The 16795-nt window shown below is 37.9% G+C and overlaps 1 protein-coding gene across 1 annotated transcript in view; it reads right to left on the bottom strand.

Annotated features, from left to right (window-relative positions):
* LOC5574376 (serine-rich adhesin for platelets) overlaps positions 1–16795 on the bottom strand; it is a 148525-nt gene that overhangs the window by 46370 nt on the left and 85360 nt on the right. The window contains exon 7 of the mRNA XM_021844390.1: positions 4714–4892. Coding sequence (XP_021700082.1) covers positions 4714–4892 — 179 coding nt within the window. The remainder of the gene's footprint in view (positions 1–4713; positions 4893–16795) is intronic.

Genomic DNA, 16795 nt, shown 5'->3' with positions numbered 1-16795 from the left:
TACTATTTGTTTTTGGAAGATACGATTAATCCCTCTACCGGCAGCTTCATATTTTACCGCAAATAAATATTCAAATCGTTATAACTTTTTTGTTTTTCAATATTTCTGCATCATTTTTTTCACAAGTCTCCACACAATATTTCTGCATATTTTTTTTCACAAGTTTTCAATATTTCTGCATCATTTTTTTTTACAAAAAACTCTTCTAGGTTAAGAATCCGTGTCGATATCAATCATTGGAGATCTGGTTTTGAAGATATTCCGATGTTCCTTGGGGGACCGACATTCTCCATATAAAATGTCTTCGGCGGCCATTTTGTTTTTGGCCAATTCATCAGAAAAATAAAATGTGAACTATATAATACCAAGTAATAAGGAGCTTGTCTGAAAAAATCATACAAATCGATCAAGAATTCTTAAAGATATTTGAAAATTACGGTATGATGTTTTTTGAAGTTTTCAAGATTTTTATTTGACCAGCGTGGTACCAGAAACCAAATGCTCATTACTCAAAGACGGCTGCACCAAATCACTTCATTTTTTCACAACATACTCTCATTAATGTTTTGTTCCGAAAAGAGAATATCCGAGTACGATAAAGATTCTATAGGCTGAGAAATCAACGAGGGGTTATGGTTACGCGTCGGTCCCCCAAGGAATTTTGGAATATCTTTAGATCCAGATGACCAATGATCAAGTTTAAGACAGATTCTTAAACTAGAAGAGTTTTTTAAGAACTTGTGAGAAAATTGTGCAAAAATATCGAGAAATAAAAAAGTTATCGCGATTTTAATATTATTTTTGCAGTAAAAAATGAAGCTGCCGGTAGAGGGGTTAAAAAAGTAACGATAGCATATATTTGGGCCCTCAACCAAATAACTATTCTGTATGACTAAGTTGATGATCGTGAATTTGAATCCCGCCAAAAAGGGGAGGAATTTATGGATTTACACCTAGTTTGAGTATAAAATGTGTGGTTACGATGGATTTCCACAATTCGAATCTAGTACACGACGCTGAAGACGGCCTTACAGTTGCGGTCGACATACTGTCAAAGGATACAAACTCTAGTGGAATTAAATAGTCTAATACTAAACATAAAATTTTTGTTTCCTTTTTCTAGGAAGTTTCTAAATTCCTACAGATGTGCATTCAGATTTTTCTTAAGGAGTTCCTTTTAGGATTCTCATTGTTCATTTAATACTGAGATTTTTCTTATTTTTCAGGTATCGCCACATCAATGACATTAGAAAATAACACCAGGATTCTCTCAAAGATTTATTTGAAGAACTTTGCCAGATATTCCCCGAGAAAACCTTTTAAAAATTTCCCTGGAAACGCCGTTTGAATGTCCCTAACTATTTTTTAATTATTAATATTTCAAATCTGTATCCAGGGATTTTCGAGAATTACTCTGGCAATTTCTTCGGCCCCGATTCTTCCAATAAATAAAACAAAAGTTATATCAGTGATTCGCTGCGCAATTTTTTTTTTCTAGGATACCTCCATCATTTGTTTGGTTTACGCTAGAAACTGACAAATTTCAAAAATATTCCTGAATTTGACCCAAGAAATCAACTTCTACCAAAAAATATGGTTAATTGCCAAATCAATCATGCTTTCTGTAACAGCTTTTGTTCTAATAGAGCATCTTAGCCTTAAAAGGCGTGGACGACTTTGTTCCGCGTTTGTACTTATATCTTTTGACTTGATAGATCAATTTCCAAAATTTTAACGGTTTTGTGCAGTTGCACATCCAAATGCATCCACAAGGATTTGGATACCGGTGGCCAATACACGGCCGGAAATGTAGTGCACACCTATTTTTTTAAGAGTGATTCTTAGTCAAGTTTTAGTATACTTCGAATGCACTTATGTCAACGTATATGAATACAGTATGTAACAAGTCTAGCGATTGCATGTGGACAATTTTCGGATCACAATAATCACTTGACCATTTGACAAAGGTGGCGCGATTATGCGATTTTAGAGAACCGCCCCAATTTCAATTTTATTTTCCATAGAAATCAGAATTACTCGACAAAAGATTGGTCATTGAAATCTGATCATATTGAATAATGGTGACCATTTTAGGCCTAGTTTTAGAACCCCGTTTTCGGTATCAATAGGCCAAGTATTACCATTAGAAAATAATCATTATTCAAAATTTAAGAAAAACACTGTTTCAGCAAATTAAAACTATTGTAGGTAAATTATTGACCTTCTGGACATTAGGTTCTGTTCAGTAGCTCCGGTAGTAAAATCCGGAATATTTTCATTTTTCATTTTCATTTTGCAGCGTTTGGTGGGGCAATGAGAGCGCAAGTCAGTCCAAAGCCGGGGGAAGGGATAGGTAATGGCCGTAATAGTCTATGCGGACCACTTGAACACCATCGGAAATGATAGGAAGGGTTGGGGTAGGGTATAGGAAATTGGAGAAGACTTGACACAGTAATGCGATTAATGCTGCAAAATGTAAATGTGCTGAGAGCAATTTAATTTGAGATTTGGAGTTTGGTTTGATTTGTTAAAATTCCAAACAATTGTACAAGTAAGAAAGAATTAGCTGATCTCTTTATAGAAATTTATAACAATATGAGAGTGATGCTAAGAACTGCTGATGGCACGATGCGACGCTTTAGAAGCTTTTGCTAATGATTGAACATTACTAAAAAGAACGCAATTCAATCGATGGTGACAACTGTACAAACTTTATCTGTTTTTATCATGTACAGATATAAAATTATAATTCAGTTCACTGATTGGCGGTGCTGATTTATATAAAAATATTTGATATTAAAATGAAATGTCTTACTTACTCATGATGGTCATACTTCCCTGACCAGAATTATTCTGTTTTGAGCTTCTTTTTCGAAGCTATTCTATCCAGTTATCCATTGACTGCTTACAATTCTGAAATTATTCTTATTGTGCATGCTCATGCATTATATTAGTAATGATCATAATCATGCAACAGATAAGAAGGTGAGAAAGAGAGAATTAGGAACAGTGATTAGTAATGAATAATTATGTAGTTTTGTGAGAATAATAAACAATTAAACAGCACTAATGAATTGAAAAATGACATTACAGCATAGCTGAGCCTTTCGGATCATAAGACCGATGTATAAAAATAATTTGATTCGAAATTGTCCGCGTGGTCTTCTAGTGCCCCTATTAGATCAGAATCAGTCATAGACATACATACCGAATGCTCGCCATGACCCTATGACCAACATTTGTATATGTATAGCCTTAGCTGATGTGGCTTTTCTAATAGGTAGTTTTTTCACTCATTGATTGTCTTCAAAACCTTGTCAAGTATAGAAAATTGATTTTGTTTCATTTATTACTACATTGAAACTACCTTGTACTTATTGAGTATTAGGTATTATTTTATGTTTAGCACTATTGATATTATCAAGGTCAGAATTCTCAGTGAGTGAATAATTTTATAGTACTAGAACACCATAGAAGATCGCTAAACATTACCTAATCATGGAACGGCTTTTTGCTCTATTATTTTAAGTAGATGCTATTGATCTCCCTTTGCTCTTATCCGCAACCCGGTGCACGCGCCCTGTTGGTTTTCGAAAACCTCGTAGAAGATTACAAACCGTCAATGGCATTCCCAATTATTACCCCACATTGCACATTCAAGGGTCTGACTGTGCTCCTAACCCACCCTCAGTTCGTAATCTTCTCGCCAGTTTGAAATTATATTTTCCCGAAGTGAAAGTAATTTTGATGAGTGATAGCCGTACTATGCAGTAGTTTAACCAGAATCTTTAGGTCAGAAGACAAAATCTAAATTTTGTAATAAAAAGGCTGCCATTGCTTTGAAATTCACCTAACATCTAATCAAAGCTACTAACAACAGCGATCAATTATCAAAACTCATCGCTCCCTGGAAAATATAATCCCAAGCCCAGGGCAGTAGCTCCGGTAGTAAAATCCGGAATATACACAAAAATCGCATAATGAAAATTTCGTCCTCCTATATCTGAACATGTCAAATAGTCAAGTGATTATTGCTGTCAAAAAATGGTCCACATGCAATCGCTAGACTTAATACATACTTTATTCATTTACAATCCCACTCGTGGAATAGGAGGTGTACACTACATTTCTGGCCGTGAATCCGAATTTGCCACCGGTATCAAAATCATTGTGGATGTGGAGGTGCAACTAATCCACTAATTTTGAGAATTGCTCTATTGAGCCAAAAGATATGAGCAAAATAGTATAACAAGGTCGTCCACGGCCTTCTAAGGGTTAATTGGATCATTATCTCAACATTATCCGTCAAAGTCCAGTATTTGGTGCTGTCCGTCGCTGGGGATCTCTCCTACTATGGTGAGATTATCAAAACTAATTCTATCATTTCCAGATAAATCAATCTACTGATATTATAGAGAAAATTGGATATGAATATTGTCTTATTTTCTAGAAGGATTAAGGACACAAAAATATAAATTATATCTTAGTATAAAAGTGTTGAGTCAACAAGAGCTGTTTACAAAGGTGGAATCATTAGAAGAATAACTAACGGAATTACTTAGAAACTTGAATAGTTAATCGTTTCTAAAAATTTCTTTGATAAGTTTGTCGATTCAAGGAAATCATAAAGCTGTTCAAACTGAAAACTTGGTCGATTGGTCACTCTCTGGTAAACCTACTATGGAATTTTACGTTCTTTAGATAGATACTCACATCATTGTCGAAAGTATTGTCGGTATTATTTTTCTCATACGTTGCTTCCATTTTATTTAGCCAGGGTGACTTAGCAATTAGATGAGGGTCCTTAAAGAGAACTACCACAACAGTGATATTGTCCGATGTCCCTTTCCTTGCACGTTCGACTAGTTGTTCGGCTATGGAATCTGCACACTCTGGAAAAGTAAAGAAGAAAACACATTGAAATTAAATGACGAATAAGTCAAATATACAAAATTTGGTTTGTTCAAACATACGTTAATTTACTTTCTTGAAATGTCATTGTAGAGCCTAACGCAGTAATGCTGAACTTCATAAAGTGTCATAAGCTACAAAAATGCATGTTTATTCATTGGCAAACATTTCTTTCATATCCGTCACATTCGATGGGTTTTCAGAAGGACAAAAAAAACACAAGGCAGAAGGCAGAGAATACCATATAGGCCAAAAAGCGCAAGATTACAAGACACAGATGATCAGAACAAACAATCGAGGGCAAAGTGTATCCAAAGAGGGAAAATAGCAGAAAACAGAAAATAACAAAGATGACCGAGAAGTAGAAACTACCAAACATACAGAAATGAAAGGATATTTTTCTACTTTAACCCTTTAGCGCTCAGGGTGTCTGTAGAGCACCATCACTTTTAAACGAATTCAACATAAACCGATTCAGCTCAACAAAGTAATAATTGAAATGAGATCAGGAACTTATTAGAATATATTAGGCGTTTAATTGTTGATACAATAGTGTAACTATTGATTAACAAGCAACTTACTATTGATTTACAATCTAAAACTTTTTGTACGATTTCGATCAATTTGCAAAATTTCTGACTTTTGTTCCAGATCTATTTATTTCTTGCCGTTCCTCCTTTCGGACCTCGGAGTACTACGATCTTTCTGCCTTCTGTTTATGTTTTCCACTTTCTGACATTCTTCCTTCCGATAATTCCGCAATATAACTTATTTTTAAAAACATGTGCACATGAAAAGTTGATAATTGATACGCTTATCAATGCAATTTGTGTTGAGAAACTGTTGTGGAACTGTAATCGCATATTAGTTCCATTTTTGCCTGGATTCCTGTTCACTTGAGACAGGTATGCCACTACGGCCATGTTAGTTATTGGGTAGTTTGTTTCCCGTTGAAAAGTTTTTACGAAACGGTGCCGGTGGAATGCGCTTTTGTTTGTAATATAAGCACCGTATAGATTCAATCTGAGAAATTTGTTTATTTTTAGAATCGCGAATAAAGCCTTCACGGCATCTAGAATGCTTGTGGCAGTTAAAACAGTACCATACATGTGGTAAAAATTCTAGCCAATTTTATGCGTTTATTTGCACACATTGATGTAGCAGAGATACTGTCTTCGTTAACGGACATGGCAGAAATTCCAAAAATAGGATCACGTTCAATGTCTACAGTCGGCAAGAATTGCACTTCGCTGCTCAAATCAATGAAAGGGATGCATTTTCTAAGTAGGAGAGACTGGGTAGACTTGATTTCCGGAGATACTTGATCGCACCATAATTGCTCAGAGTGTAAAAAAATCTATGTATTTTTGTATTTTTGGAGTAGTTTGCTTGTATTAATGCGAACAGAACTCAAAAAAAAAACTTTTTTGAGTGGTTTTGGAAAACTTTATAATTTTGTGTCTGTTATATAAACTTGTTTAAAATTTTCGGAATTGCAATCAGTAACCTGACAGCTTTATTTTGCTCGTTTTGGAGGATTTTCAAAAAAAAAAAAAATTTGTAATATTTTTCGCATAAAAATGCACCTCTCAGTTGGATTTCAGACGATTCGGCTGGCGAAAACATCCTATGACGAAGAGAACAAAATAGTCCAAAATAGAACAAGTGCGCCTATGTGAAATTAATCACAAATATTTAGCTTGGATTGGTGCAGAAATGATTGACATCGCAAACATATTGTCAGTGTTCAAACCGATATTTGTCTGATGATCTATGCCTAGCCAAATATTTGTACATTTGGCAAAGCAAAAAAAAAGCGAAATAAAGTTTCCTGAATTACTGGAAAATTTGGACCCATCTCTTATTTAGAAATACGTCAAATGTATCGTACATTGAACGCAAGCTATATTTACATTTTCGGCACATTGACATAAGAATAAGCATAAGCATTGATGGTAGTACAATAATTTGTAGTTGAAACTCCGTGATTGACCAGAATAATCGAATTTGCACAAGGAATCACGAGATGTAGCTTGGGAGTAGCTTTCCATATTCAATGTTCACTTCCTAGAACTCCAAACATTATAAGGTCAATAACGGCGCCGGCCACGTCCTTACGGTCAGCGGGGAAGGGAAGGAATGTTAGCGTGACATCCATTGTTACTAGAGATCGAGATCACCTCAGCACAACTCCATGGTTGTCATGTTAGTGGGTAGAGATGTTCAAGATTCACATTGATAAGTTATGCGATTCATGCAACATCAGTTCACCTATAAGTACTCTAAAGACAACCTGAACATACGGTAAGTCGATAGTTTTAGTTATGTTTTATAATGATACAAATCAGGTAAAAGGAAAAGTATAAGGTTTTAGGAGATAATGTACATGACTTTATGTCGACACTTACAGTGACGAACTTTTTTTTTTTTAAATCAATTCACCCAAGTAACATTCCCACCGTTGTCATGATAAACATACGTTTCATAATATATCATACATTCAAGATAAAAGCTTGAAACGAGCTCACCAAATTGATCATCCAATTATTAATTGAGCAGCTGTCAGCTACTTTAATCAGCATGTTCATTTCACTAGAGCACTCCGGCGACGCGAAAACCCGACTCAGAACGCGTGCAAACTAAAACGAGAAAAAAAATCTTCGGCGACGACGCAAAAAAAACAAACAATTTTTATGCTTTCACATTCTTGGCACATTGACATAGGGTAGGTGTATCAGTTATGGACATAGTGGTTCCCTATTTCGCCATACGTGATTAATTTAATGTCTTCAAATTTTTAAAATGTTTGTGTTTTGTAGTAGTTAGATTTAACAAATATCTTGCTGTAAAAACATTCAAAAAGATAAAAAGATTTAAAATGTGAAAGTTATTCAAATTTTACATATGGCCAAATAGGGAACCACTATGGCCATAACTGGTACACTTTCCCTATATGTTATTTTGCCAGTAAGATGATACATATCAGAAAATCATGTTGCGAAGCTAATGGCAAAGGTCTGTATGATGTATACTAAAAACATGAGATTGATCACGAGTTACAATAAATCAAGCTACAACAATTCTGAAGTATACCTCAAATAATAATAAGATAAAGTTAGCATAGCAAAGCATGAACACTTGTACAAGTCGCAGGTGGAGTTGCAAAGATGAGCATTTCACTACACTATTTCGCCAAAACGTGCAATGCAGTAAAATCACTCCTCCTCACACTCCTGGCTACGTCCTTACAAGTGCTTTTACTTTATAATAGTCGTTACAACTACTAACAGAAGCGCTCGGAATAGAAACAACTTGCATAAATGAAGGAGGTAAAAAATGGCGAATTAATACATAGTATCAAATCAATGAAAAAGTTATATAAGCGTTATATCTACACTCCCGTGCAAAAGTTTGGGTTCATCCCTATAAAACATACAAAAGGGTTTTTTATCCGTATCTCTGTGATTACACGTCCAATCAAAACCCTCTATGGCGAATTCGAAAGGCGATGAGTTATTCTTTCTTCGTAGGTATTTTTTCTTAAACATTTTTCGTGTTTTGTTTACTTAATTTTTACTTAAATTTGTGACATAAAAAACACACTAAAAAAACATGGCTAATTTCTTCAGTATTGGATCGATCATAATTTTAAAACAATGTGTCATTAGAATCGTAATCTTATACTCTTTGAAGAGCTCTCTCAAAATTTTGGCGGAAAAATCTGAAAACTATTCAAAATCAATGAAACAGTCATTCAAGTCATCGTTCAAAAGTTTGGATCCTGAACTTACTTACTTACTTACTTACTTACTTATTTGGCTTTACATCAATTATCTTGATAAAGCCTCGCCAACAATTTTTCGCCAATTTCCTCGGTTCATGGCCGCTTCTCTCCATCCTCGACTGTGACCCACGCTCTCCAGGTCCTGGTGTACCTGGTCAATCCACCTCGCTCGCTGCGCCCCACGCCTTCTTGTTCCGACCGGATTCGTTGCGAACACCATCTTTACAGGGCTGTTGTCCGGCATTCTTACAACATGCCCTGCGCAGCGTATCCTTCCAGCTTTAGCTACCTTCACGATACTGGGTTCGCCGTAGAGTTGAGCGAGCTCGTGGTTCATCCTTCGCCGCCACACGCCGTTCTCCTGAACGCCGCCGAAGATCGTCCTTAGCACTCGGCGTTCGAAAACCCCAAGGGCTTGCAAGTCCTCCTCGAGCATAGTCCACGCCTCATGCCCATAGAGGACTACCGGTCTTATGAGCGTTTTGTACATCGTGCATTTGGTGCGGGGGCGAATCTTTCTTGACCGCAGTTTCTTCTGGAGCCCATAGTAGGCACGACTTCCGCTGATGATGCGCCTTCGTATTTCCCGACTAACATTGTTGTCAGCCGTCAACAAGGATCCGAGGTAGACGAACTCGTCCACCACCTCGAAGGTATCCCCGTCAATCGTAACACTGCTTCCTAGGCGGGCCCTGTCGCGCTCAGTTCCGCCAACCAGCATGTACTTTGTTTTCGACGCATTCACCATTAGCCCGACTCTTGTTGCTTCGCGTTTCAGGCGGGTGAACAAATCTGCCACCGTTTCAAATTTTCTCCCAATAATATCCATGTCGTCCGCGAAGCAAACAAATTGTCCGGATCTCGTGAAAATCGTGCCTCGACTGTTAAGTCCGGCTCTCCGCATGACACCTTCAAGCGCAATATTGAACAGCAGGCACGAAAGTCCGTCGCCCTGTCGTAGTCCCCGCCGAGACTCGAACGAACTGGAGTGTTCGCCCGAGATCTTCACGCAGTTTTGCACACCGTCCATCGTTGCTCTGATCAATCTTGTGAGCTTCCCGGGAAAGCTGTTCTCGTCCATGATTTTCCATAGCTCTATGCGGTCGATACTATCGTATGCCGCCTTGAAATCGATGAACAAATGGTGCGTAGGGACCTGGTACTCACGGCATTTCTGGAGGATTTGCCGCACGGAAAAGATCTGGTCCGTTGTCGAGCGGCCGTCGATGAAACCTGCTTGATAACTTCCCACGAACTCGTTTGCTATAGGTGATAGACGACGGAAGAGAATCTGGGATAGCACTTTGTAGGCGGCGTTTAGGATGGTGATTGCACGATAATTTTCACACTCCAGTTTGTCGCCCTTTTTGTAGATAGGGCATATAACGCCTTGCTTCCACTCCTCCGGTAGCTGTTCCGTTTCCCAGATTCTGACTATCAGCCGATGCAGACAAGCGGCCAACCTATCCGGGCCCATCTTGATGAGTTCGGCTCCGATACCATCCTTGCCAGCGGCCTTGTTGTTCTTGAGCTGTTGAATGGCATCCTTAACTTCCCCCATCGTGGGAGCTGGTTGATTTCCGCTGTCCGCTGTGCTGACGTAGCCATCGCCTCCGCTGTCTTGGCCTTCTGTGCCTGTGTTCTCTGCGCCATTCAGGTGTTCATCGTAGTGCTGCTTCCACCTTTCGATCACCTCGCGTCCGTTCGTCAAGATGCTCCCATCCTTATCCCGGCACATCTCAGCTCGCGGCACGAAGCCTTTGCGGGATGTGTTGAGCTTCTGATCGAACTTCCGCGTTTCTTGAGAACGGTACAGCAACTCCATCGTTTCGAACCAATCGTTTCTTGAGCTCCGTTCCACATATCCGACAACGCTTTCGGCAGCGTTGTTAATGGCTGCTTTGACTGTCCTCCAGCAGTCCTCAAGAGGGGCCCTATCGAGCTCGCCCTCATCCGGCAACGCTGCCTCAAGATGCTGCGCGTACGCATTGGCGATATCCGGTTGTTTCAGCCGCTCGAGATTGTACCGGGGCGGGCGTCGGTACCGTACATCATTGATGACGGATAGTTTTGGGCGCAGTTTCACCATCACCAGGTAGTGGTCGGAGTCAATGTTAGCGCCACGATAGGTTCTGACGTCGGTTATGTCGGAGAAGTGCCGTCCATCGATCAAAACGTGGTCGAGGATCCTGAACTTATAACACGATAATTCTGTAAAATCTCAAACCGATCATATTCGCATGATTATTTGAGTTTGAATAAGCTATGAATATTTGAATAGGTTGAAACATGGCAAAGATATTGACAAAAATGATTTGTGTGCATCTCAGGTAAACCCAAACTTTTGCACGATTCATACTAAGGGGTGAACCCAAACTTTTGCACGGGAGTGTATATAGGAAAGATCTCACCAAATTCTTGACCCAATCAAATTAATTTGATTTTTCTTAAATTATCATTTACTAGTGGTCCCGACAAACTTCGTCTTGCCATCGAGTCATCAAGTAGGCTGTTGAAAAATGTCATGGTATCTCCTATACGAAATGACATATTAGTACTCCCCCCGTTTTACCAAATTTTCCGATAGCTTCCCTAAACTTTTTTGTCACACGAACACGTCGGAGCCCTTCAAGAAGACAACAGTGAAAGAATTGTGAAAATCGGATGTCCTGTTCTCAAGTTATTTCGTGACATACAAACACGACTCCATTTTTATTTATATAGATTCTCCGGACACAAACGGGTTCCTCGTATCACTGTTTTGATGTAAGCTTCAATCAATTCAATAAATTAATGATAAGTCTAAAACGCAATCTTCCTAAATTAACTAAAAACCTGACTAAGCATTAAAAGAAAAAAAAAAACAAACGAAAAACTAAATAAACATCTGTATTCGCATCTCGTATTAGCTTAATTAGTTTTAAATTTAATCCAAACGAAAACCAAAAACACAGAACCTTTCAAATGGCATAGCAACAAGAGCAAATTCTGTGTTTCAGCGGCCGAATGTCTTAAATAATAATGAGATAAAGTTATTAAAAAAAAAATACAGGACATTGAAATTTTCAAATATAGTTCGTCACAGTTCTTTGCTATGTACTTGCTTACTTTAAAATACTTTACTTTCACAATATTTATTTTATTCTAACCAACTCCCTATCAAATTGAATAGCATCGTTTTTTTACATTTTCTCTAAACCGACATATTGTCAACATGATGTTGAGACTTAAAAAATCCTTTGGCATTAATTTTTGACCCACCACTAGTTTTTTACCCATTCATAAGATTTGTTCCTACTTTGTATGAAAATCCGTCACAGAATTCTTGTAGATTCAAAATAAGTGCTTTCCCGCTAGTTGTTCAATTTGATTGTCTGATAAAAATACATAATAAAATTTAAGAATCTATCCATAGTTATGTTCTGAAAACCAAATCTGGACAACAACTCCCCGACTTACCCATAGCAAAACATAATTTCCTGGTAGGGTCTAGGGACTAGATGTGTTCTGCGAAAATGTGAAACGTTCTACTAGATTTCGATTCATAAAAGAAATTTCAACATTGAATATGAATTTAGCATTTATGTTAGGCCTGAACATCTACACGATGTGTAGGCCTAGCGTAAATGCGAAGGTGATGGCTACGTCAGAACAGCGGACATTTGAAACCAACCTGCTCCCACGATGGGGAAGTTAAGGACGTCATTCAACAGCCACAAGGTCACTAGTAAGGATGATATAGAAGCCGAACTCAACAAGGAGAGGTTGGCCGTTTGTCTGCATCGGCTGATAGTCAGAATTTAGGAGACGGAACAGCTACCGGAAGAGTGGAAACAAGGCGTAATATGCCCCATCTTCAAAAAGGGTGACAAACTGGAGTGTGAAAATTATCGTGCAATCACCGTCCTAAACGCCGAAGTTATCAAGGGGCCATTCATTAATTACGTAAGAGTTTATGGTGGGAGGGAGGGTTTGAGATTTCTTACGCGCCATACAAATTATTTTTTATTTTCATACAAAAGGTGTTGGGGGAGGGGGGGTTGAAAAATCCCAAAAATTGTCTTACGTAATAAATGGACCGCCCCCAAGCAGGTTTCATTGACGGCCGCTCGACAACAGACCAGATCTTTTTCGTGCGGCAAATCCTCCAGAAATGCCGTGAGTATCAGGACTCTACGCACCATCCTCCAAAGTCAACTTTTTATGGAAAAAATGAAATGGGTTATCCCCAATACTGTACATAAATACTCTATGTTGGACTTTTTTAGCTTTCAGTTAACGATCAATCAATCTGGTATATTTGCTTCATTCAACATCCCTGATGACGTTGTAAAAAAGTGGCAATCTAATTAATTTACTGCCCACGAGTGTATGACTTTTATCAGACCTTATCATGTATTTCAAATTTCCACCAATCGACACGTTCGTTTCACACTTTTCCCCCAAAATAAATTATTTCCACCTTGCGCTGTTGGCACTTTCACTCATTTCACTTACAGCGTTGAGCCACGATGCATTTCCCATTGAAACAATTCACCCGCAATCTTTGAAAGCCAAAATATACAGTTTTTGGTGCACACAACAGCGCGGCGCAAAAGTAATTTAGCTATGGACTTTCTATTAATTTGCCGCATCGGCGACCGACCAGTCGATTTCGGCTACAACATTTGAAAAGGGCGTAATTGTATTTGTAACCAATAGCCGCCACTGAGCATATTTGAGACTATTACAGCATCTTTGTTGCAAATCTTTTCGTACACTTAGTACAATAGATTTATATAAGATTTCTGAACGTCGTTAAACATTCAAAAATCTAGTTCACACAAAAGTGAATCCAGTAAATTTTGAAATTAAATTCAGTAGTTCACGTATTTTTGTTTTTTAAGCAATTGAAAATTTTATTAGTCCTAATTTAGACAGTGTTTTCTAAATTTGAAGGTGATTTTATTCATCATCAGACATCGGAATGGGTAGCGTGCAAAACCTATACCAGCTGGTCATTCATCCGTATGCTTTATACTGAATGTGAATGAAGCTGCAGATAGGTGATTAGTAGATAAGAAACCGTTTTGCAATAATTAGACTTTTTGCCGATTGCTTTAATAACGTGGCGGTATGAAATGAGCATATACTTTTCAGATCATCGCAAAGCAAGAAAATCACTCTTCGGAACATGATTGGCCTTTCACTCCAAGCGGAAGGGGTGGTTTGTAAATGATTGAATTTTCGAGAGTTTCTTTTTCACAGATATTCGAGTCCAGCGATTGATTCATTCAATCTAGTCATTTCGCTTCTGTTAATTCTGTAGGGTATAATGGTTTATTGTACAAAAATACTTGTTTTGTTAAAAATAAAATTGTTAAATTGTTAACAACTCAACTGAAATATTTCATGCGTGAGTTGTCAATCATGCAACTCAGCAGTCAAAAAATCATGGATGAGTTGGCTCACCTTTTTAACTCATTGTCTCGTATTTCCACAGTTTACTCACACACGGCAATAATTTCTTGTTAGTCTGGTAAAAATATGTTAATCCTTTCTAACGTAAACAACAACATTCGGGTTTCACGAGTTTTTGCCGGGTTTTGCGACTGAATCATTTTTTACGGTTTGAGTTGATTGAGTTGATTTTGCATCAAAATCTCAAGCGTGAGATTTGCGAAACAGATCTCTAATGAGTTTGCTCTCACGGGAGAGCGTATTGATTGAGATTTTGAATGCGAGTCTATCAACACTGGTAGAGGCTTTTCGTTACTAAGCAGTTGTTTCACAACTTAGATACCGATGGCGAGCCGTAGCGCCGAGCAGCGCATGAGACAAGTCTCCCCGGGAGCACATCGCCTTGCGCGCGCTTTTAGAATTTTCGTGAGCCTCCGTCTAACGCAGCACACTAGGATTCCGATGAGCTGAGAGACGGTTTGGTGGGAGGCTCGTCAGTACATTTATGTGCTCCTGAGAAATATGTAACTCAACTTGTACCAATAGTCGCGTTAAAGTGTTCCTATAATGGAGGATCCCATAAGAAAACAACGGATACCGCAACTATAGGAACACAGATTAAAAATTTACCTCAACTTAAGGAACGCAGTATGTATATCAATAGTGGAGGTATTGTTTTTCACTGACTTGCCGATGGTTACTGCAATGAAATCCAATTTCTCATTAAGTGAATGGTCGTTACTTCCCGTTATAACAACCCAGTAAACACAAACTCGTATACAATAGCGCATAATAGTACAATTGTGGAGGTGATATACGTACATGCGCTATTAGACTGCATGCAAAATGTACGTATATCGCCTCCACATTTGTCCTATTATATCCTACCATATACGATCGTGTGTTTACTGGGAATAATATATACATTCATTGTGCTACTTGAATTTTGAGAGGTTAAATGAAGTTGAACCGTGCTTAGTACCTCCACTATTGGAACATTTACCCTATCTCTTTTTTTCTGAGAAATATACCACAGGGTTTGTACGAGACATTTGTCACACATACGTGCAGATATGTATGCATATTGAGACCGTTTAAACAAATGATTGGAAAAATTAAAGAGGAGATTGGTTCCGATCCTAATCTGAAAAATCACAAATATTTGCACTTAAAGATTATTCTGTTTGTTGAAAAACTCGAAAACATATATAAGAGACGAAGAGTGATTCAACGTTATCACGCTAACGTATGTGCATGCATGCTGTTTGGATAATCTAACTACGCAGGATGTAGATTTAATCGATATCGGAATATAGTAATCTGTCGAGTAACAAATCATGTTTTAGAAGTGAAATCTTCACCAATTTTTATAGAGAACGAACCACCGAACTTCGGAAAATGTTTAGGTTACAATATATTCCATTTGACTAGCGGTGTAAGTTGATAAAGAAATGTTTGGTGAATGAGAGAAGCTTAATTTGCAATAACGAACAATAACGAAACAACAATTACACAGCGCAACAAAAATGACATTTTGCGTGTCTCAAGGAACCATGTGTCTCTAGCAGTGCTGGGAATAGTAACAGTAGTAGGCTTGAATTTCGCGAAAATCACGTGGCTCTCTCACTACAGTAGTTAAAAATCGTGAATCTCATCAAGTAGCCTATATTTCTCTAAATCAGTAGTGTCATTGAAGGCTCTAAATGCGGGAAATGCAGCGGGAAATAGAACATTTTTCTACAGTATTTTTGGGCTGCCCTTAGCAACGGGTGTTTTGCAATTTTCAAGGCTTTTTGCCTACAGCAGCGATGGGCGTGAGTTTCACTGGCTTCGCTGACTGTGATTGGCTTTGTTTGACTACTGTAGAGTGAATTTCAGATTTTTTCCCAGCCCTGGTCTCTAGTAAATTTGGGGTTGCTGAATCTGATGCCATTCTCAGAAATGTTTCAGCACGTCACAATTTTTAGCTACAGGTCGCCAAAGTTGTATAAAACTCTGGTTTTATTGATGTTTGTATGAAATTTAAAGTATATTTTATCAAACTTTTTTTTGATCTAATCCACCAATCATGCAAAATAGGGCTCAAGCTCAAGCTTGATATAATTTGGTTGAAATAAAACGATTAAATTTAGATTAAACCGATTTTTTTTAACATGCTTGCTATCTCCATACAAAATTCTTCGTTTCTCTTATATGGGAAACACAAAACTTTTTTAAACAATCAAAAAATAACTTTTCCGCATCGAAAATGTTACGAACTTTGTTGATAAGTATTGTTATACACATAAAGATTGAATTCTGTGGCAAATTAAGCATATAAATTCCCTTACAAGCTGGCAAACTTGCATGCAAGTTGGTTAGAATAGCCATTTTTTTGCAATTCCAACAGCCAATATCTCTAAAACTAGACGTGCTATGATATTTTTGAAAACGGCAAAGGATTCTGCAACCCTTAATTGAGTGAATTGCGGTATTTTGGTGCTGGAGACAAAAACGTGTTCCGCAGTGTTATTTATCAATCTCAATAAAGAACAATAATCTGCTCGTAACTTTTTACCCTCGTTTTATTTTATAAAAAAAAATACCTTTAAGTTTACAAAATCCCCCCTACAGCCAAATCCGGGTTGCGCTACTGGTGTGTGCAGGGTAGTTAAGTTATCA

This window comes from Aedes aegypti, chromosome 2 (assembly GCF_002204515.2).
Source record: "Aedes aegypti strain LVP_AGWG chromosome 2, AaegL5.0 Primary Assembly, whole genome shotgun sequence".
Taxonomy (NCBI): Eukaryota; Metazoa; Arthropoda; class Insecta; order Diptera; family Culicidae; genus Aedes; species Aedes aegypti.
The sequence above is the reverse complement of the archived record's forward strand: the minus strand, read 5'-3'. Positions and strand labels throughout refer to the sequence as shown.